At 44.9% G+C, this 23,344-nt stretch overlaps 1 protein-coding gene across 1 annotated transcript in view; it reads right to left on the bottom strand.

The window, feature by feature from the left end:
- csmd3b (CUB and Sushi multiple domains 3b) overlaps nucleotides 1-23,344 on the bottom strand; it is a 1,478,622-nt gene that overhangs the window by 416,270 nt on the left and 1,039,008 nt on the right. Inside the window, exons 13-16 of the mRNA XM_080194817.1 lie at nucleotides 20,780-20,974; nucleotides 16,274-16,412; nucleotides 15,585-15,772; nucleotides 15,174-15,362 (exon numbers count right to left, since the gene is read on the bottom strand). Of these exons, the coding sequence (XP_080050943.1) occupies nucleotides 15,174-15,362; nucleotides 15,585-15,772; nucleotides 16,274-16,412; nucleotides 20,780-20,974 (711 nt within the window). The remainder of the gene's footprint in view (nucleotides 1-15,173; nucleotides 15,363-15,584; nucleotides 15,773-16,273; nucleotides 16,413-20,779; nucleotides 20,975-23,344) is intronic.

Raw genomic sequence — 23,344 nt, forward strand, 5'->3', positions numbered from 1 at the left:
TGCCGTTCCCCCAATCTTGGTGTCATCAGCAAATTTTGACACCATACACTCAGTTCCCTCCTCCAGATCATCTATATAAATGGTAAAAAGCTGAGGCCCCAGCACCGACCCTGGGGCACTCCACTAGTCACCATCCGCCAATCCAAATAGCACCCGTTGAACCCCACTCTCTGCCTCCGATTTGACAACCAATCCTCCATCCACGCTAACACCCTACCCCCAACTCCATGTCCCTCGACCTTCTGCAATAACCTCTTGTGAGGTACTTTGTCAAACGCCTTCTGAAAATCTAGAAAGACCACATCCACCGGCTCTCCTCTATCCACTGCCCTCGACACATCCTCGTAGAACTCCAGTAAATTTGTCAGACACGACTTCCCTTTAATGAAACCGTGCTGCGTCTGCTCTATCAAGCAATTCCCTTCAAGATGCCTCGCAATTTCCTCCTTAATGACAGATTCTAACATTTTACCTACCACAGACGTTAAACTAACCGGCCTATAATTCCCCGCCTTTTGCCTGGCACCCTTCTTAAACAACGGCGTAACATTAGCCGTTTTCCAATCATCCGGCACTTCCCCGGAATCCAGCGACGTCTGGAAAATAACCACCAAGGCATCCACTATCACCTCCGCCATTTCTTTCAGAACCCTCGGATGCATTCCATCCGGTCCTGGGGACTTGTCCACAATCAGCCCCCTCCAGTCTGTCGAGCACCGCCTCTCTAGTAACAGTAATGTCATTAAGACCCTCCAGTCCGACCACCTTTCCATCGCTAACACCCGGCAAATTATTCACGTCCTCCTCCGTGAAGACAGAAACAAAAAAGTTATTCAATACCTTAGCCATATCCCCATCCCCTACCACTAGGTCCCCTTTCTCATCCTCTAAAGGACCAACGTTCACCCTAGCCAGCCTCTTCCTTTTTATATATTTATAAAAACTCTTGCTATCCTTTTTTATATTAAGCGTTAGCCCAGCTTCATAGTTTCTCCTACCCTTCTTTATCAACTTCTTTGTCAATCTTTGTTGACATTTAAACCTCTCCCAATCTTCTTCTCGCCCACTACTCTTAGCTACTCTAAACTCCTCCGCTTTTAATTTAACACTTTCCTTCACCTCCTTCGTTATCCACGGCTTATTACCTCTCCTCCTACGGTCCTTTTTGACCATCGGAATAAATTTCTGCTGAGCACCAAGAAAGATCTCCTTAAAGATCCTCCACTGCTCCTCAGCAGACCCTCCCTCCAACGCGCTCCCCCATTCCACATTCGCCAATTCTTCTCTCATCCTACCGTACTCCCCTCTATTCAAACAAAGGACGCGTGTCCGGGAACCCACTTTCTCCTCCTCCATCTCCACCATACAATGATCACTCTCCCCAAGAGGATCCTTCACCGCAAGGTCCCTAATTCTACCCGCCTCATTACATAGCACCAGATCCAAGATAGCTCGCTCCCTCGTCGGCTCCGACACACACTGTTCGAGGAAACTATCCCGGCAGCATTCCAAGAACTCCTCCTCGAGCCCACCGCGTCCAACATGGGTCGACCAATCAATATGCAGATTGAAATCCCCCATAACTACGGCCGTCCCATTCCTGCACGCCGCACTTATTTGCGCGTTAACAGCCCGCCCGACCTCCAGATCATTATTCGGGGGCCTATAGACGACACCCACCAGCGTCTTCCTCCCTTTGCTGTTCCTAATCTCCACCCACAACGATTCCACCCTCTGCTCTTTGGCTCCAATATCATCCCTTGCTACCACCCTGATGCTATCCTTAATCAGCAGAGCTACGCCCCCCCCTTTTTCCTCCCGCCTATCCTTCCTAAACACTTGATAGCCCTGTACATTCAGCTCCCAGTCCCTGTCACCCTGCAGCCACGTCTCTGTAATGGCCACCAGATCATATCCATTTGTGTCGATCTGCGCCATCAGCTCATCCGCTTTATTCCGAATGCTTCGTGCATTCAGATAAAGTGCCTTCATCCCAGCCTTCACCTGGACCCTATTTGCCGTAACGCCACCAACCATACTCATGCCCCCTACTCCCTCTATTATTGGGACATCCTCGGCCTCTTTCCTTACATGTACGCTCTCCTTAACTTTAGACCTCGTAAGGTCACCTACCCTCACACCCTCCCCCGCACTAATTAGTTTAAAGCCCTGTCTATAGTCCTCTTTACTCGATTAGCCAGCACTCTTGTCCCAGCACGGTTCAGACCAACCCCATCCCGCCCGAACAGGTCCCACCTACCCCAATACTGGTGCCAATGCCCCATAAATTCAAACCCATTCCTCCCACACCAATCCCTGAGCCACCCATTCACTCCCTTAATCCTGTCAACCCTACGCCCATCTGCACTCGATTCAGGCAGTAGCCCAGAGATAACCACCTTGTCGGTTCTACTTTTTAATTCCATTCCAAGCTTTTCATACTCCCTCCCCAGATCCTCAGTCCGCATTTTGCTTACGTCGCCGGCACCCACATGAACCACAACGACCGGATTCTCACCCTCCCACTCCAGGTTCCTCTGCAGCCCAGCTGCGACATCCCGTACCCGAGCACCAGGCAGACAACACACCCTTCTGTGCACTTTGTCATTGTGACAAAGGACAGTGTCAATACCCTTCACCCCACTATCCCCAATCACTACTACGTTCCTTTTCCCTTTCTCTTTGCCTATGTCCTGCTGCAGCACTGTACCGTGTGCAGTTTGCTCACCAACCTCACCTGCCTCGTTCTCGTCCAGCCTGGAAGCAAGAACCTCAAACCTGTTATGCAGATTAAGAGGCTGAGGCCTCCGCTCCTCACCCCCCTTCCTCCTCCCAGCAGCCCCTTCTTGTCCCTGACCCTTAGAGTTAGCCATTCTAAGGGGGGGTGGATGTCACTTGCACCCCATTGACAATGGCACCCTCTCTCCCCTTGATGAGTCTCAGTGTCTGTAGCTCAGAGGCCAGCTCATCCACCTTGAGCTGGAGCTCCTCCAGCAACCTGCACTTACTACAGACATGGTCACTGGGATGGACCCTGGGGTCCACCAGTTCCCACATCATACAGAAACCACACATCACATGCCCCTCCATTATTCACTGTAGTAGTCTTGAAAAACAATTTTTTTTCCCTTGTTTTTTCAAACGAACTCACCTGGCCTTTTTTCCCTCAAGCCCTTTTTGATCTTAAGCCCTAATAACTCACTCTGCTTCCCACTCACTCCGCTGCCCGCTCCGACGCTGCCCGCTGTCTACACCAGGCCTCCTTTTAAACCTGGCGCTGATTTAAAGCTGTTGGCCCACAACTGCCTGCTAACCACTCCCTCAGAATTCTTAAAGCAGTAAATACAATAAATAAATGCTTTAAACAGTTCTACAAAGAACAAAGCGCTTTAAACTTATTTTAACCAGGTTTTTAACAGGTAAAATCTTAGCTCTCTCTCTGCTTCTTCACTCGTCTGCTCCAGCAAACAATGGAAGGCTTCACCGTGTGGCCAGTTGATAATTAAAGCTGTTGGCCCACAAATCCCTTCTAACCACTCCCTCAAAATTCTTAAAGCAGTAAATACAATAAATAAATGCTACAAAGAACAAAGTGCTTGACTGGAATTCAGAGGAGTGAGATCGAATCTCATAGAAACTTATAAAATTCTAACAGGTTGAGACAGGGTAGGTTTAGGAAGAATGTTCCCAATGATGGGGGAGTCCGGAACTAGGGGCCATCGTTTGAGGATAAGGGATAAACCTTTTAGAACTGAGGTGAGGAGAAATTCCTTCCCCGACAGGGTGGTGAATGAGTGGAATTCGCTACCACAGAATGTAGTTGAGGCCAAAACGTCCGATTTCAAGATGAAATTCGATAAAGCTCTTGGGACTAAAGGGATCAAGGGATATGGGTGGTAAGGTGGGACGGGGGTGGGTCAGGAATTTGGTGATCAGCCATGATCAAAATGGCGAGCAGGCTTAAAGGGCCAATGGCCTATTCCTGCTTCTAGTTTCTATCTTTGTATTTATAGCTTGAATATGTTCATTGCTATAAAATTTCTTCTCTGCTTGGTCATGCCTATTTCTGATCATTTCTTCATGTTTACTTTTGGTTTTCATTTCAAACTGTTTTGATGTTAATCGCAAAACTGTAAAAATAATTGGTCAATGTTACTATGAACAAAGATTATATTTCAAGAAGTAGTTTTGTTTTTATATTTTTAGGAAAGTGTCAGTGCAGACATTAAAATGAACTTTTCTAAAGATTTTAATATAGAAAGAGAAACATGGTTGGGAGAAAAAAATGGAAAAATCGAAAATATAAAATAAATGTCCAGTAACAATGTTGACAGTGAGTAAAGTAGAGGTTTGAGTAAATTTTGCTAGTTGATTATTGCATTTTTATTTTACAAATTAGGAACCAAATTCAAATATATCCAAATTGCCTCAAAATCACTAGAGAGATTTCTACCTGCCTCTGGATTTCCAGTCCTAATAAGCACAGGGATATTAGCTGCTTTGCAGTCAAGGCATCCAGCATCATTTCCAAATGGAGCACTCTGAAACGCGAGTTAGCAAAATCTTTGGGAACAGAGCCTTCAAATGAGAATGGAATCTCCAAGCCATCAGAAAAGCAATAAAAGGTAATAAAGGAAGGTATCAATTACAAGGCTCATTTACGTCAACAGAATATCCCAACACCAATGCCTACAACATTTTTTTTTAACAACTCAATCAATAAGTCAGAAAGGGGAAAAAATCTTGCAATCATGCAGCACCGTCCACACCCTCAGGCACGCCTCAAGCAATTTACAGCATGTTACCTTTTGATGTACATCAGAACATAAGAAATAGGAGCACGAGTAGGCCATCCAGCCCTTCGAGCCTGCCCCGCCATTCAATAAGATCGTGGCTGATCTGTCGTGGCTCAGTTCCACATTCCTGCCCTCTCCCCATAACCCTTAATCCCCTCGCTTATCAAAAACCCATCAACTCGCGTCTTAAAAATATTGAGCGAGGCAGTTACTGTTCTAACATAGGCAAACGCAGGAACAAGTCGGAAAACAGAAGGGTGTTGAAACGCTGATAACTTAAATACTCAGTTGATTATTTTAGCGGCGTGTGTTAGAAGGTGAGTATTGTTCAGAATATCAAGGGAAATGAGACAACAATGGGATCTTCCATGTCTAACTGCTCAGGAAGATAGGTTTTGGTTGCGAAAAAATAATATCACCAACAGAGTACTTCACTGAAATATCAGCCTAAAAAACATGCTCAAATCCTAGGGTGGGTCTTAAACCCATGATTTTTTTGCATACACATGAAAACACTACCAACTTGAATCTAATTTGACAAACAGCGCAATAAACAGAAGTGCAATTTGGATAGTGGGTGCTGCGACCAATTTATGCCCATTGTTCAAATAAATAATGCTATTGTTCATAATATGGAGATTACATAGCGTACACGATACAGAAACGGACTGCTCGGCTCAACCAGTCGACGCCTGCAGTTATGTTCCATTAATGCCTCCTCTCAGGCTTCATCATCTTCTCTTTGAGCAAACTCCATATTTCCCTCTCCCTCATATGCTTATTTAGCCTCCCCTTAAATGAACCTAAGGTAACTATTTGCCTCAACCACTTCCTGTGATAGCAAGTTCCTCATTCACATCAACCTCTGGTTAAGGACCACATTCTGAATTCCTTATTTAATTTCTTGATGACTTTCATATTCTCTCTAATTTGGCTCTGCTCCACAAATACTTTATTTCTGGTCAAGTATTTCAGAATATCCTGAAGAAGTGCCAGGCAGTATATAAACGCAAGCCATTTTTTTTTTCCTGAATTCTCTGATCTTGCACGCCCCACTGCCAGTGAGAATGGACAACTTGGTGCTCAGCCAAATCTCCATTCACAGCAGCGGGACTGGAGAATCCCAGCTGCAGGTGAGGTCGGAGAATTCTGGCCCACGTTGACCCAACTAAGGGTGTTTTGTGTCTCATGAGTTCGGAGGCATATTTAATAAAGGCTAAATGTTTCTGATAACAAGCCTTGGGTTAGGAAACTTGAGAAGAATTTCAATTTTGATCAGCTACCTGTGACCAGAGTCTCCACTTTAGGTTCAATCAGCAAAGGAAACACAACTTGCAAGCAAAATTGCTCTTGTTTTGATAATTGTTTTTTTCCTCAAGTGTCCACTCACAATTATTTGCACATCATTGAACGTAAAATTTGCTGTGAACTAGCATGATTGGGAAGCACTTTCAAATGCTTTACTGAGAAAAGAAACACTTTGAAAATATTTCCAGATCCGTTTAGGGTTATAACTAGGTGCAGTTTTAGTGATATCCCTGAAAGAAAGCTGATCACAAAAATCAAACATTTTTAATCACAGTCCATTACCCCTGAGGTAACACAATCACAAACTGCAGAAAATGTTTTCTTCAAAAGATGCAGAACCATTTGGTAGATCATATTGGGTGAGAGTATTGGGTTATAATAATCCTTTTTCTTCAGTAAATTATAAGAACATAAGAACATAAGAAATAGGAGCAGGAGTAGGCCATCTGGCCCTTCGAGCCTGCCCCGCCATTCAATAAGGTCATGGCTGATCTGTCGTGGCTCAGTTCCACATTCCCGCCCTCTCCCCATAACCCTTAATCCCCTCTCTTATCAAAAACCCATCAACCCGCGTCTTAAAAATATTTAGCGAGGTAGCCTCCACCACTTCAACGGGCAGAGAATTCCAGAGATTCACCACCCTTTGAGTGAAGAAGTTTCCCCTCAACTCCGTTCTAAACCGCCCCCCCTTTATCTTGAGGCTGTGCCCCCTAGTCCTACTGTCCTTTCTGAGCGGGAAGAGTCTCTCCACCTCTATCCTATCCAACCCATTCATCATCTTATACGTCTCAATGAGATCTCCCCTCATTCTTCTAAACTCCAATGAGTACAAGCCTAGTTTATTCAGCCTCTCCTCATAGCTCAACCCCCTCAACTCCGGAATCAGCCTAGTGAACCTCCTCTGCACTCCCTCCAGGGCCAAAATATCCTTGCGTAAGTACGGCGCCCAAAACTGCACAGAGTACTCTAGCTGCGGCCTCACCAATGCCCTATACAGCTGCAGCAAGACCTCCTTACTTTTATATTCAATCCCCCTCGCTATAGCATTCAAAATCATTTAATATATCCCCCATGTTCCCCTCAGTTGAGGGGTCAATCATGAGAGGGCATAGTTTTGAGGTGAGGGGCAGGAAAAAGTAAATCACACAGAGGGTGTGGGAATCTGGAATGCAGTGCCTGTGAATGCTGTGGAGGCCAGGAACATTACAACCTTTCAAAAAATATTTGGATGGCTACTTATTTTATCATAACATTCAAGGTTATGAGACAAGTATGAGACAAAAGGGATTAGCGTTCCTTTATTGGTGTGCTACAGTGGTAGTTATTGTTGGTGGAGACCCGATGAGCCAAAGGGGCTTTTCAACACTCCATGACTCACTGACCCCAATTTTACCGGCACGGTTGCCTGAGACTCATCAGGTTGCACCTGAGGCCAATGGGGAAGGCCGTTCTGTAAACCCCACCTGTCTCAATTTCTTGGCGGCCATGCTGGCAAAATCAGGGTCAACGATTCAATTAGTTCTCAAGCAAGTAAAATAGTGCCGTTGATGGAAATACAAGTGGTGCTCATTGCCACACTAACTTATCCAAATTATGGGTCCAAGGTTTAAAACAAAACTTCTTCGGAGCTGCATCTAATTTGGTGCCAACTCAGACATATTGGTCTGCATTCAGTGTAATCTTGTAACCTGAATCTACTGTAACATTGTTCCTCCATTAGCACAGATCATATAGACCTGGAATTTGGTGGAATAACAGAGGCACCGCAACGTGTCCAAAATGATGGATGGACCCCGGAATGGAGATGCTTCCCCACATCCAGCAGAAACAATTTTCACTGGGGAGAGATCGGGGGTGGGAAGCATGTCTCCCACATGGGAAATCCAAACTCAGTGGGGCCACAGTGCTGAGTTCAAATGGATTGCACCTTCCGCATACCGACCTTGGGAGTGAAAATCCATTTTCACTGGAGCAAGGTACAAATTTTTAGCAAGTCCGACATGCTCGTGAAGGACACTCGGGGCAGCATTTTCTGATAGTGCTCATCCAAAATCTGGAAAATCCTGCCCCAAGTCAATTGGCCTTTGCATGGTCTGTACCCGCCCTCCTCAATCCCCATGGCGGGTGGGACAGGAAAATTCTGCCCTTCAGATCTGTAGAATTGTCAAGTTGTGAATTTATTTTAAAGGCCAACCCTATAAAAGTTGAAAATGACTTGCGTGTGAGAGTTTAAAAGTGCATAAATCAGATTCAACAGCTGTTTGTCAACATAACCCCACAGCCATCACTATAGCATTATCTAATGTTTGACTATTTTCTCCGAACAATGATGATCACAGTGGTGGAATGCAAGTTCATTATTTAATTGAGAGCTCATAACCATTACTCAAGAATTAGCCATCTGTGATGTGGTATTATAAATATAATGTTTGTTTGTACAAGGGACTAAGGACTCAAGCAGATTTAAATCCGCTGAATGGACCATCAAGACAGAGTTTATATCTCGTGAAGGTTGAACTAAATGTTGTAATCAGGATGTAATTTATTTAATCCCAGCATGGCTCCCAAGGTCTGCCCTCAGTAGATACTGGGTGAGGTGGCATGGAGGCTGTAAGGGCAAAGTGTGGGGGACATGAGCTGGCACTAAGTTAATGAAGGGGTCAAGGGAATGGTTGGCGAATATGTGCTAACATGGCTTGGTTTACGGAGTGGGAGGGGGCTGAGGTCTCGAGGGCCTAATGATTGAAAAAAAACTGGGACAAATTACCAGACAACCAAGGTGAACCTTTTGAACAACCAGGGTGTCCACTTCCAATACAAGTTTGGTGGCAGTGGGCCCAACGCCACGCCGCACCCACTATCCTGGAAAGATGACCCTGCCGTTCAGGGTACTTTTTCCCTCAGGTTTTTCTCAATAGAGTGGAAGATTCCCTGGCTCTGCACACCTCCCCATGCCACTTTCTCCATTTCTCTCCCTGCAAGTGCTGCCAGACCTGCTGAACGTTGCTAACGTTTTTTGGTTTTATTTAACATTTTGAGTACAGCGCTCAATGTGGTTGCCTTCCCACAAAAACACACACACATTAAACAGAATCCAGGAGGAGCCCATTTTAACTCAGGGTGTCAACCGAAGACTGCAGAGGCACAAATGAATATTGAGTCATCCAGCCCTCTGAGTCTGAAGGCGAGAGAAAAAGAAAATAACACCTGGGCTTTCTTTACGTTCCTCAACTCCTGCAACCTCCGAAACAGATGAGAACAACATTACAACAGGTGAATTAGGAGTCAAAACTGGACACTCGTAGAATCAGAGATCAGAGAAGGGAGCATTCAGCCCATCAAATCCGCACCAACTCTCTGATAGAATGTCTTACCCAGGCCCTCTCCCTAGCCTTATCCTCTGTAACCCCATATATTTCCGTCGCTCATCCATCTAACCTCCACATTTTGGGACACGAACACACAATTTAGCATGGCCAATTCACCCATCTGCACATCTTTGGACTGTGGGAGGAAACCAGAGCACCCAAAGGAAACCCATGCAGACACGGAGAGAGTGTGCAGACTCCACACTGTCACCCAGAACTGAACTCAGGTCCCTGGATCGGGGCGGCAGTATTGATAACCACCCTTGACAATGTTTGCACCCATTTTATCATTTTTCCAAAATAATATCATTCCTCCAAATAACTTAAGCATCAATGTTACAAAATATTGCAGATACATTTACATGGAGATTCTCACATTTATCCACTGTATGTGATAGAAGAACCATAGCAAACCTGGCAACACAGTTTGAAGAAGTGTTCAGTGGGATAACCCCCAAAGAAATCTAGCCCCCCCCACCACCTTGTTCCCTCAAATGCATTTCCTGTTTCTTTCAGCTATGCCTCTACATTCATACAACTTTATACCTTATCCAAATTTACTCTTCGAATCTTGGAACTAACTTTTACTGCTCATGTGTAAGATCAAAACATCATTAATTCTGTCCCCATCAGTTCGGATTATTCAAAACGTACATTTAGTTTTTTGTTCAGGCTCAGTGGAAAATTACGGTCACTGAACTGGGCCGTGGTAATGTCTTCCAGCCTTCATGCATGTATGATTAATCCCAGCAGGACTCAAAGCAGGTGGCACTTGTACCTCTGAAATCTTGTATTCAAATTTACTATCAAGTAGGAAGATGATAAATGGATTAACGGATTAAGATGGTTCAGTCAAATACAATGAGTTCAATTATCCTGAAGTTAGACATTAGCTTATTAGTCAATACAGCTGCTGAAATTGGTTGATTGAGTTCAATGCTGATTACATCACCGGAAAAAGGCAAGAATCCTTCGATATTATTGAATTTTCTCATCTGTATGCCATAGTTGTCACATTTTTATTTGTCAGAGTTGCCATGTTTTTTCCCCCCGCGAAATCAGGAATGACAAAAGCACTTAGCTAAACAAAATGCATCCGTTCAGTGTTGCCGAAGCTGAGTTCCATCAATCCAGATGGTAGCTACAAAGGTTTAAAACTAGTTTTCAGCTGTTTACTTTTGGATGATCAATTTTATTTTCTGGGGGCGGGGGGTTGGTCATAATATTATGTATCTTTTGTTTTTGAAATCAGTGGAACAGCCGAAGCCTCCGAGGATGGAATTTCTGAACTTGTGATGAAAAAGACAGTCTTCTCTTTTATTGAATAAAGTCACTGATCTGAAAAGGTGAGGCTGAGACCACCCCCCCACCCCCCATCCTGCCAATTTCCGCTTCATTATTCACAAAGTGACCAAGTGTAAATTTGGAGCTCAGTATGTCCAAGGAAGATGAATACGAACTTACAAAACAGATGAATTCGGAGCAGAAGTAAGCCACGCAGAACCTCAAGTCTGTTCCTGCATTCAATAAGATCATGGCTGATCTGATTATAACCTCAACCCCACATTCCTTCCCAACCCCAATAACACTTCACTCCCTCAGTAATCAAGATCCTTGCAATCTCTGCCTTGAATATATTAAAAGACTCTGCTTCCAGTGACCCACGACCCTCCGAGAAATCAATTCTTCTCATCTGTGTCTTAAAAGAGCTGCGCCTTACTTTTAAAGGTGACATCTAGTTCTAGATTCAGGTGAATATAGGCACTGTTGCAGTCAGGTCACCATTCTGTTCCAAATGTTTGGCGAATCATTTCACGATGTTAACCCTCAGAGTCTCCACGCTGCCTGTTCTTGCCACCAATCCTGGGGGAACTAGTGCACTCACCCAGTGCCTCACCCCTGTGGATTGTGAGAATGGCAGTGCTATATCCTTGCCACCCTCTTGCCAGCCCTATGAAAGGAAAGGCACTCCCTCAGAAACCCAGGAAGTGCTGTCTGCATACCAGCCTTAACAATCCCTTTAAAGCAAGAAACGCCTCAACATGAAGGGTACAGAAGACCAGTAAGTGACCCCCTCCCAGCCCTCTCCCCAAAATGGCAATTCTGGGACACCCCCCACCCCAGACCCCGAGTTGAACTTCTCCAAGTGTCCCCCGAGACCCCTCCAGTCCCCCCTGAGCAGTGTACACTATAGAGGCTGCTGGTTGTCTGAGCACTCACCTCCAATACTCTCCTTGGAGATGAAAGTGCCAAGTTCACGCTTCTGTAACCCTGTTGTAAACGGCGGCAACTTGATGTCACGCTGACACCAATCCGAAATTCTGTGTGGGCTCAATATCCGAAGAGAGAACTCATGAACAACATGCTCGTGTATTGAAATGGGCTTTCAGGACACTTACCGGAAAGGGGCCAGTAAAATCAGAACTCATCACAGGGGACTGGCCTTGTGGGAAGTGCCTGTAGCAAACTCGGAGGTGTTTGCAGCTGAGTGGTGGGTGGGGGATCCTTTATGTGATCGAAGGATCAAGTAGTGAGAAGGGGGAGGTTCCAATGAGAGCCACACCCCGGTCCTTTCACCCCTCTGAATCACTGGCAGCTCTCAACAGTGAGATTTCAACTCATCTAGGGCTAGGGTGGAGTGGCACGGTGGTTAGCACTGATGCCTCACAGCGCAAGGGACCAGGGTTCAATTCCGGCCTCGGGTCACTGTACGTGTGGAGTTTGCACATTCTGTGTGGGTTTCCTCCGGGTGACCCAGTTTCCTCCCACAGTCTAAAGATGCGCGGGTTGGGTTGATTGGCCATGCTGAGATTGACTCTTAGTGTCAAGGTGATTTGCAGGGTAAACATAAAAATGGAAATAGGGCCTGGGATGGGATTGTTGTCAGTGCAGACTCGATGGGCTCCTGCACTGTAAAGATTCGATGATTCTAAGTGTAGAGATTAAACATCGCCCCTGGAGCTGGGAGCATGGGCATCAGGGTTTCTGTTCTGGAAGTGACTTGATTCCCTTGGTGCTCCTGGAGACTGGATCAGCTCCGTCCTGCCCTCATTCAATTCTGCAGTTGTACTCATTTGGCAGCTGTGTCAGGAAGCAGTCAGTTATAATAGGAGAATTTTTACCTTAATCAGAGAAATTGTGTGTATTTTTGTTGACCAGGTCACATATAGGAGTTAAATTAAACAAGTGCAATGATATTCAGTGTTCTGTATGGTTCAACTACAATGGAAAGAGAAAGCAGTTTACAAACCAAGCCAGATCACACCTCATCAAGCATTAACTCAGTCCCGTGTCAGAGTGATTACAGCTTTGGCATTATTGGATTCAGACATGGAGATCGGTTTCAGGTCAGAGGGGAGTTTCATTGTTAAAACCCAAGGTTCCACTATCCTGCGAGCAGAGATAAAGAAATGGGAATCGATTTCCCTGAAAACTGAGCGAACAGGCCTCTTAAGGGAGTGACTGTGACCACGGAAGCCAAGCAGGGAAGTACGTCAATCCCAGGGGGTGATCTTACTCATTCGCCACACTGGTCGATCGGTGAGGTGAGCGACACCAGGCTCGCGCTCCATTTCTTGCCTCTTGCAATGCTACCGGCCCCACTCTGCAGGGAAGGCTGCGAGGCCGACTAAAATATTCAGTAGCTAATTTAAATATGACTAATACATCCTGGATGCAATTGTCCGGGCTCACCAGTCACGGTTATGTATGACGAGGGGGCTGAGGAGCTTGGGGGGGAGGGGTCGGGGCGGGGGGAGGCGGGGGGTGGGTGCAGAGGATCTATATCAGGGATTGGCCGGGGGCTAGAGGTCAGCCAGGGTGGGAAATCAGGAGGAGGGGGTGGGGAGTGGGGATCGGCCGGGGCAGCCGATGGATGGGGGTTGGGAGGGTGATGATATCTAGGCGTGTGATGGTGGGGGAGAGCAGGAGGGTGGGAATGTGCGGGGTGTGGGGGGGAGGCATTTAGTGACCAATCTTCCAAGTGGGAGATTGGGACGTCTGTACAACGGCACCCTTCCAGCTCAGTAGCCAGCTTTCCGGCATGAATAGGCTGTGCCCACTCTTCCAACTGGCGAGAATCACAGTTTGTCTCCTTTTTCCAAAGTGTCGTACGGCTGCACCTGGGAGCTCGCCCAAAAAAAAGGCATGATTCTCTTCTGTTTTCATGCTCGTTCAGCACCTCGAATTTTTTGGTAAGATCATTCCCCCTGCCCAAAAAAAAAATCCTAACAGGCACATGTAATCATTATTTTATCTGACACTGATGAGTAATTCTTAATTTCCCCATTTGGGTGATGACCCGAATGGAGTGGATGAAAATTCATTGGGTTTCAGACAAAGTGGATGATCCACTTTGTCAGGTTCTTTAACATGTCTTGAACTTGAAAATTACCCTATTTATATGTGATCCACTTGTTATTTGTGACATGCTCCAAGGTTGGAGGCGGGAGAAGGGGGGGGGGGGCAGGGTGCCTACTTTCAGTCATCACCTCCCATGCTTGGTGCATTTGGTGCTTCTAGAGTTTGGGTCGGAAATGGCATCGCCAATTATGTTCCTTCTCTATTGATCCTTTCCAGCAAAACTTGCAACCTGTGGCTCGCAAAATGACGTTCTCCTCATTTAATGATCCCCAATTTTGCAAATAAATCCAAGAGCCAAAGACCGCAGATGCTGAAAATCCGAAATAAAAACAGGAAGTGCTGAAACCCTCAGCAGATCCTGCAGCATCTGTGGAGAATTCATGGGGGATTTGGAGCTGGAGGACAAAGAGGGAAGTCTTCAAAAATAAAAGTTTGTCAGCCTGAGAGTTCCCACCACAGGCTGTTTTCCCAAGTCTTGGCTGGGTGTGCGGACAGGAACGCCTCTAGCAACAATGCAATGCCAGTTCGGGTCATTGAAGGACCAACTTGTGCAGCTCCTCTCCTCACAAGAGCAAAGAACACAACAGAAGATCGGAACACCATTATCAGAGCTTGCAGACTTCTGTCCGACGGAGTGGAAAGTTCTGATGCAGCAGGTCCTCAGGCAGATGCTGTCATGTGGTGGTATGACCTGATCCCTGCGATGATTCTGACCTTGATTTACAGCATATTGTTTCCTCTCGGAGAGGACTGCCTCCATCTTGTGGCACACTCTTAGTCTCCCTCGCTCTCTCTGGCGGCACAGTGCTCAGTTTTTTTGGTGAGGCTGCTGGCTGGCCCTCCCCCCGATTCCCTCTGATTGCTGCCCCACACCCCTGTACTGTCCACCATCCCCAACTGGATGGTCAACACACTGACCTGCTGATTGGCTTATCTCCTGTAAAATTCAGCAGTAATGAAACATGCAGCATCAGGATGCGGAGAGAGTGGTCCTGGCATCAGACTCCTGATGCCCAGCCCAAAATTTAGCCCCCTGTTTCAGCTCACTGATCCTTTGCCACCTGTTTTCTCATTGCGAAGGTGAATACCTGTCTTTGCTTTCCCAGTGATGCCTCAGGTGGATACTTGTTCGATCTTATAGTTTACAGTAAATTAACAAGATTAGGGCCTTACTTTCACTGGCTTGCTCACTAGGCAGAAGACTGAAAATAGTAAAATCACGTGTGGAGCAAATTGACCTTGGCCCTTCCAAAAAAATTATTTAATAGCCCAGAATTTGTCCTTGAACAACACACAAATGACAATTTATAAGCTGTGACGACTGGAAATTGTTCCTTACCATCACAAGTAGGCAATGGGTGGTTCCACCAATGATTCTTCTCACACATCAGTGGCTCTTCATGGCTTATAGTGTAACCAGATTCACAGCTAAATGCTACAGTAGAACCTATGGAGAAGTCTTGTCCATAACGATAGCCATTCACTGGAATCCCAGGGTCCATGCAGGAATACGTATCGACTGTCACACCTGCAAAAACACAAAGGGAAGCCTAAAAGAATTGCAAAAAAATCAAAATGCACGCTGCTGATCGAAAACTGATTTCATTTCATTATGTTCACAACAGTTGTTCTTTAGACAGTGGCTGTCCCTATTGTATCATTGTAATATTAAAAGCTCAGCTCCGTTTAAACAAATCTAAGTGATGCAAAAGCTCAATTAAGATTCTACGACAAGACAAGCAGTGCTTACTCTCATAATGAATCTTGAAACCAATGTTGGAGCGACTGTTATCAGTTGTAAAGAGAAGGTAAAGGTAGTTGGTGCTGCTAAAGAGAAATTGAGGAACTTGTGTGCCATTGAAAGAGCCAAGAATCGGGGACAGGAGATTTGGTCCATCATGGATTTCCAGAACGTCATAATTGACTTCAGTCTGAAACCTACGGATAGAGAAATTTAAATGCATTTCCAAATCAATACTAAATGATCAAGCAAGTTTAACTGCTGGAGAATTACAAGTCAATCTCTGATCAGATATCATCTCAGCATTGTTAACCTATTATAGAAAACAAATTCATGATCAGGTTTCAGGAAATAATTTGATCATGAATAGCTGATTCATTATAAAATGAGAACAGCAAAACAGAAGTCCTTTTGTTAGTCAACAGTAGAACGTTCATGTCTAAACAATGCTGAGTCATTACAATTCTGCTTTTATCTTCTTGAAACGTATAAATTCGTAAGGAAGTAATGGAAGAACTGATTTCTATATGCCGATGCAAATGTCGTACCACATATGTTTATTTAAATATTTTTATCAAGATACCAAGACTAAGCACTTTCCACAATAATTAGATTGTGCCATTTTAACCATTCCCAGAAGCACAAAGAATTTGTTCAATAAACACTTCAAAATATCGAAGGAAAGCTTGTGAGATCACCTTTCAAATGTTATTTTGATTGAATGTCCTGGTTCAGCTTCAATCACCCACTCACAATTCTGGGAGTCTTTATAATATCCAGGCCAGCCTGGTGATAGGATGACTCCATTAGGAGAAGAAAAATGGCCACCACAAGGAGCTAAAGAAAAGAATATATTTACACCTTAACACCTGCACACCAATCTCTCGACAAAGAAGTAGAACATTATCAAATATAAGGCAGCCATTAACAAAAAAAAATGACATTAGAATATCAAAATTACAAGAGCGGAAACAGTTTGAGTATTCCACTGTACACATCATTAATTCCAATCAGAATGCATATTTGCATAATCAAATAAATCATATGAATGTGACAATTTTGCAATTAGCTCTTCCCTATTGCAAAATAACCAATTAAAAATATCACATGTCCCCAATCATAACACATGACATAATATTTTGTATATGTTTGTGTTGTGCTAAAGAGAAATAGAGAGTTTTAAAGGATTTTAAGAACATGAATCGGCTTATCTACCCCTCAATTCAATACCACAGTCCAGTTTGATTATGGCTGACCAGCAGTGCAATACAATTTCTTCGCCTTTGCCTTCAAACGTTTATCTATAAAATAATCCACCAATCTCAGTCTTGAAAATCTCAGTTCATCGAGGATCCACATTTTTTGTCAAGTGAGTTCCAGATATTTCTCAATGGCTACCTCCAATTTCGCAATCATGCATCCCACCCAGAACAGTGAGCTTCTCTGAATCTGCTACTCACTTCAAGCAGTAAAATATCCAGAGGCATCTCATGTGGGCATTATCAAATAAAGTTTAATATCAAACCACATAAAACGATATCAGGAAAGATAAAGAGAACCATTTTAACAAGACTTGAGAAAGGGGAAATGGGTTGGAGATACAGAGACGATCATGGAGGGAATTTGAGATTTGTCCTTGTCAATCAAAAACACAGCCCCCCAATGGGATGGTGCAATTAAAATTGGGGATTCACAGTGGTCAGAATTGGGAGTGTGAAAATATCTTGGAGGATTATATGGGAGGAGGAGATCACATAGACAAATTAATCGATGAGAATTTTAAAATAATGATATTTCTCAATGAAGAGCCAGTGAATGTTAGCAAACTCAGGGATGATGGGTGAACAAGTATAAGTTAGGACATGGACAACAAAGCTTTGGATAAACTCAGACTTAGAGGATTTAGAAAGTTCGGAGCTGACAGGAATGCGTTGGAAGAGTCAGATCTAAAGGCATGGATAAGGGTTCCATCAGCAGAAGAACTGAAGGAGCAGAGAAAGGTGATGTTACAGGAGGTGGAAATGGGTGGTGTTACTAATGGCAGAAATATGTTTTTGGAAGCCCAACTTGGGATCGGATAGGACACCAAATTGTTCACAATCTGGTTCAACATCAGACAGCCCCTTGGAAGAGGGGTGGAATCAATGGCAAGAGAATGAAATTTTGCTGAAAAAAAGTGACATGCAGTTGAAGTTTGTATCAATAGTAAAGGAAACAGCACGAAAAGAATGCTGATATTCATTGTTACAGGCATTGACTTGGGGAATGAACCAGAGAATGGCTGACTCCCAAGGATTTGTTTAGTTGAAAAAGGACACAATGCATGAATGTGCTCTTTCTATCTGCAAAGGAAAAGGGCCCTGTGTGCAAATGTTTATAAGTTTGTGCTGTAATTCTTGGCAAAATCTGGATTGTTTTGCAAGTGTTTGGTAGGGATTTTCCAGTCCCCACCGCCATGCTGGGTTTTCCGGTCATGGAGGAGGTTCGCTATTGGCCACCCCTACCAACTTACCTGTGCTTAAATTCTATAGCAGCTGGTTCGCCCAACCTTCTGTGTCAGGCCAAAAAAAGACTCCAGAAGCAAAGTGTCCCCCCAGCTCCAGTGAAGAAGTGTCAAAGGAACGGAGTGAAGGAGGACATAAACTCTCTGTGCCACTAACTTCGGTAAAGCAGGTGAGTTTATGGGTGCCATTGAAAGGAAAAAAAAAGGTAAGTTTCTCAGCTCAGTGAATGGGACATGAATGTGGGGTTTTGGACATCAGAGGGTGGGGAGGTTAAACCAAACATGGGGTCAAATTGGACATCAGGGGGTGGTGGTGAGGGGTTCATGTATTTGCAGAGGCAAGTTGGTCAACAGTGGAGGGTTAGGACATCGTGAGAGAGTCAAGTGCTGGGGTTCAGGGAATTGGTTGGGTTGGTCTGGGGTTGGCCCTGGTTGTGTTGGGGGAGTTGGGGGTGGGTCTAGACAGGTGAACGGGATGGGGAATCCCATGCAGTTCTCTATCTTGGCCGTTACTAAAGCTAAAGTAAAGATGCCATGGTCCCAGATGACCACAGGCTGTGATTGGTGGCGGTTTAACCTGTGAATCACCGTGCCTCAGGGTGAGGGGTAGGGTTGAGAAGGTGGGCCTTCATGAATAACCTCAGCCCGCACAGGAGTTGAATCTTCGCTGTTGGCATTGCTTTGCATCACTATCCAGTCGTCCGGCCAACTGAGCAAAACCAACGTTGGGCAGCTTTTCGGGTCGGCAGCACACCGAGACAAGGGACCAAACATTCCTCACAATATTGCCAGGATGAGCCTTTCAAGTTTCCCCCAGGTAGGAGTGACAGCCAATTCAAGAACATCAGTGAGTCTTTCACACTCCTGCCAAATCAGAGCGCTGGCAGCTCTGCAGGCTTGGCAGCCCCACCAAGAGACATGGCCACTGCTGCTGGAGAAGTGTGAGAGTGCCTCTATTTTGAGGTTCTCTTACGGGTGTGGCGAAGAGTTGCTTATTTTGTTGGCGTCAAGTAAGCAGGCACCTGAGACAGAGGAACTCCCTCTTTCAGCAGCACTGGGGACACAGGACCACCTTCACCCCCTTGGTGGCCCCCTTCTTCAACCATGAAGGCTTTACCTTAAATGGCATCCCCATTTACCAATACCACCCCTCTCCCCTCCCCCTTCACCCCCACCCTGACCAGCAGCAAGCTTCAGAGAGGTCATTCCATTGCCAGAACAATCCCTGTGGCCCAGGAATATGCCCTTCAACCCAACCTTCAATTGTCTAAATTAGCTGCCCACCTCCAGTTGGCAGATTGCCAAGTCATTGTGTTTCTGCCACAGGACAACTTTCCCAGTGGTATGACTGTGTCTGGGAGATATCCCACCTTGTTTCCCCAACATCTTACCACATCTAACCCCCACCACTCTCCAGGTCACAGCTCACAACCTGGAGTAAAATTTCATCCTGTGTTTGGATCACATTGTCATCAGTGGAGGGTGATCTAAAAGCCAGCTTGTACATCAGAAATGGGAGAAAAACCTTGACTAGATTTCCCTTAATATCACTCCAGGGAATGCAACACATACTATTATGATTTGCCATAATTTGCAACGATATCGGTTGTTGGTGAGACCACATTTGGAATATTGGGTTCAGTTCTGATCACCTCACTATAAGAAGGATGTGGGAGCATTGGGGAGAGTGCAGAGGAGATTTACCAGGATGCTGCCTGGTTTGGAGAGTAGGTCTTATGAGGAAAGGTCGAGGGAGCTGGGGCTTTTCTCTTTGGAGCGGAGGAGGATGAGAGGCGACTTAATAGAGGTTTATAAGATGATGAGGGGGATTGATAGAGTAGACGGGCATAGACTATTTCCTCAGGTGGATGTAACTGTTGCTTGGGGACATAACTGGAATGTTCACGGTGGGACATATAGGAGGGATGTCTGAGGTAGATTCTTCACCCAGAGAGTGGTTGGGGTGTGGAATGGACTGCCTGCTGTGATCGTGGAGTCGGACACTTTAGGAACTTTCAAGGATAGGCACATGGAGCACACCAGAATGATAGGGAGGGGATAGCTTGATCTTGGGATTGGACATGGCTCGGCACAACATTGAGGGCCAAAGTGCCTGTACTGTGCTGTTATGTTCTATGTAATTTAATCTTTCAAATGTGAGTCTGCACTGCAATGTTTCCATCTATCCTGAAGTTTGGCGTCTAAAACCAAGTAGATTCCTCCAGGTCGAGTCAAATTCAGGCTCTGAACAATTGAAACGTGACTGCCTCAATTTTGAATTTGAACCTTCTGGAGATAAACACCAACATTTCGTTAACTTTGCTGATGACTTTTTTGTACCTGTGCACTGATTTGAACCAGTTCTGTATATCGGTCCCTAAATTTCTTGTCCTCCACAGATCCTCGCCCCTTACCATTGAGAAATGAGCAATTTCTCTTTCTTCAACAGAAAGTGGATCTAACATTTCCCGATATTGAATTTGAGCTGCTCCCTAGTTTTGGCCGCGTGCTTAGTCAAATGTCCCTTTGCAACTTCCTTCTCACAATCGACACAACACGCTCGCGTCCTTACTTTCCTTTCCTTCATCCAAGTATTTCATCGATACGGCACAGCTGTGGCCCCAGTACAGATCCCTGGGGAACATCACCTGTTACATCCACTGCACGTTGGTGATAATCAAGAACTTTTGACTTCACATACCTTCGCATTTCGGAATGGGGCCACTCCACATGACCTTTCCGTCTTTCAAAACACACGTTATGGTTTCTGTCCCTTGGGTTTTGATGAATCCTTCTTCACAGAGAACAGATACCGAGCTTCCCAACTGAAAATTGTCACCAAACCGTCGACCATTAATGGGAATGCCAGGATCCGGGCACTCATTGTGTCCAAACGCTGCGCACAGAGAAAAGGGGAAGTACAATTAAACTTTCATGTTGCCATTTGGAATGTTAATTCACCATTTTGAAAGTCACATGACCAGTTAAATATGTAAATATTCTACAACAGTCATTTAATTAAATCACTTCCCATGGAATCTGATAGCGGAGAACAAAAAGAAACAAGGGGAAGGGGGAGGTTGAGGGAATTTGGAGAATAAAGCACGAGAAAGGAAAAAGGAGGGGTGGGGATGAGGAGGGGAAGGATGAAGAGGACAGGAGAAAAAAACACAAACTCACATTTAGCACCAATAGAGAAAATTATCACACAGATGCAATGTGAGTGGTGGGGAATAGACACCAAGTCAAAGCATCCATTATTAAGGATGACATTTGTTCGAATTATTTGAAAACCTGCTAATGAGCAGGTTAGATGAAGGAGAGCTGGTGGATGTTATCTGCTTGGATTTTCAGAAGGCCTCTGACAAGGCAACGGGGAGAAGATTAGCTGATTGCCAGAAGAATGGGGATAAAAGTGTTCTTTTCAGGATGTCAGCCAGTGATTAGTGGAGTTTCACAGGGGTCAGTGTTGGGACCACAACTCTTCCCTTTGTACATCAATGATCTAGATGAAGGAACTGAGGGCACCGTGGCTAAGTTTGGAGCTGATGTAAAGGTTGTTGGGGGTCAGGCAGCATTGAGGAAGTGGGGAGGTTGCAGAAGGACTCAGACAGATTAGGTGAATGAGCAAAGAAGTGGGAGATAGAATACAAATTGGGAAAGTGTGAGGAAGAATAGCGACATAGACTATTTTCTAAATAGGGAGAGAATTCAGAAATTAGAAGCGCAAAGTTAGTCCTAGTTTAGGATCCTTTTAAAGTTAACTTGCAGGTAGTGAGGAAGGCAAATGCAACGTAAGCATGCATTTTTAATGGAGTAGAATACAAAAGCAGAGATGTACTGCTGAAGCTTCATACGGCTCTGGTCAGATCACATTTGGAGTATTGTGAGCAATTTTGGGCCCCATAATCTAAGGGTGTGCTGGCCTTGGAGAGGTCCAGAGAAGGTTCACAAGAATAATCTCGAGAATGAAAAGTTTGATCTATGAGGAAGGTTTGAAGACTCTGGGTCCGTATTCAATGGAATTTAGAAAGTGAGGGGGATCTAATTGAAACTAACAGAATACTGAAAGGCCTGGATACAGTGGACATAGGGGAGATGTTACCATTAATTGGAGAGACAAGGATCCAAGGACATAGCCTCTGAGTAAAAGGATGACCCTTTAGAACTGAGAATGAGGAGGGATTTGTTCAGCCAGAGAGTGGTGAATCTCTAAAATTCATTGCCACAGGAGGCCAGGTCTTTAAGTGTATTTAAGACAGGGATAGATAAGTCCTTGATTGGCAAGGGGATCAAAGGTTCTGAGGAAAAAGTAGGAGAAAGGGATTGAGACACTTAACAGCCATGGTCAAATGGTGCAGCAAACCGATTGGGCCAAATGGCCAAATTCTAATTCTATACCTTATGGTTTTATGGATAAGTGAATGCTTGGTCAAAGAGATGAATTTTTCAGAAGGTCTAATAAGACAGGAGTTGGAGAACTTATGGGATCAGAAATTTGGCTTGAAATAAGATGGTAATGTCAATAGTCTTGTTCAGCCTGAGAGTTATGGGCAGAGGATGGAATCCTGGTATATGATCAGTGCTGGATGCAGAAACTAACAGTTTCAGACATGGTGAGACTTGGCTGAAGCATTTTTGGCAGTTCATTCACTCCTGCGTATTGGTCACGTTCTCTTAAATTACAGAGAGACTGGAGGAGTCAACAGCAGTTGGAGAAAGGGGGAATTGGACATCAAAACTGCAAAAATAGACAGATGGCACCAAGGACTGGGGAAGAGATCCGAGAGAAAAATGGACCCAAAGACAGATCTTCGGGAAGAATCGAAAGATTACAGTTTGGGTGAAATTAAGTAAATTTTTTGTGCTTTTTCATGGGATGTGAGCGAATACTGGCAAAATCAGCATTTATTAAGCCATCCATTATTACCCGGAGAAAGTGGTGGTAAACCATGTTCTTGAACCCTACAGTCCATATATTGTGGATGCCCGCAATGCTATTGCGAAGGTGCTCCAGGATTTTGATCCAACAACAGTGGAGAAAAGGTGATCTTGCTCGATTCCAAATCATGATAGAATTTGCATTGGAGGGGAGCTTGCGTGTGGTGATGTTTTGATGTCCTTCTAGATGGAAAAAGTAATGTGTTTGGAAGGTGAGGCTGAGGGATCTTTGCTGAGTTACTGGTATGCATTCTGTAGATGGTGCACTGCCAGCACCGTGCGCCAGTGGTGTAGGGAATGCATTGTTCAGGTAGAGCAAGTGGAT

The sequence above is a fragment of the Carcharhinus amblyrhynchos genome, chromosome 8, assembly GCF_965287045.1.
Source record: "Carcharhinus amblyrhynchos chromosome 8, sCarAmb.v2.hapA, whole genome shotgun sequence".
In the NCBI taxonomy this organism is placed as follows: domain Eukaryota; kingdom Metazoa; phylum Chordata; class Chondrichthyes; order Carcharhiniformes; family Carcharhinidae; genus Carcharhinus; species Carcharhinus amblyrhynchos.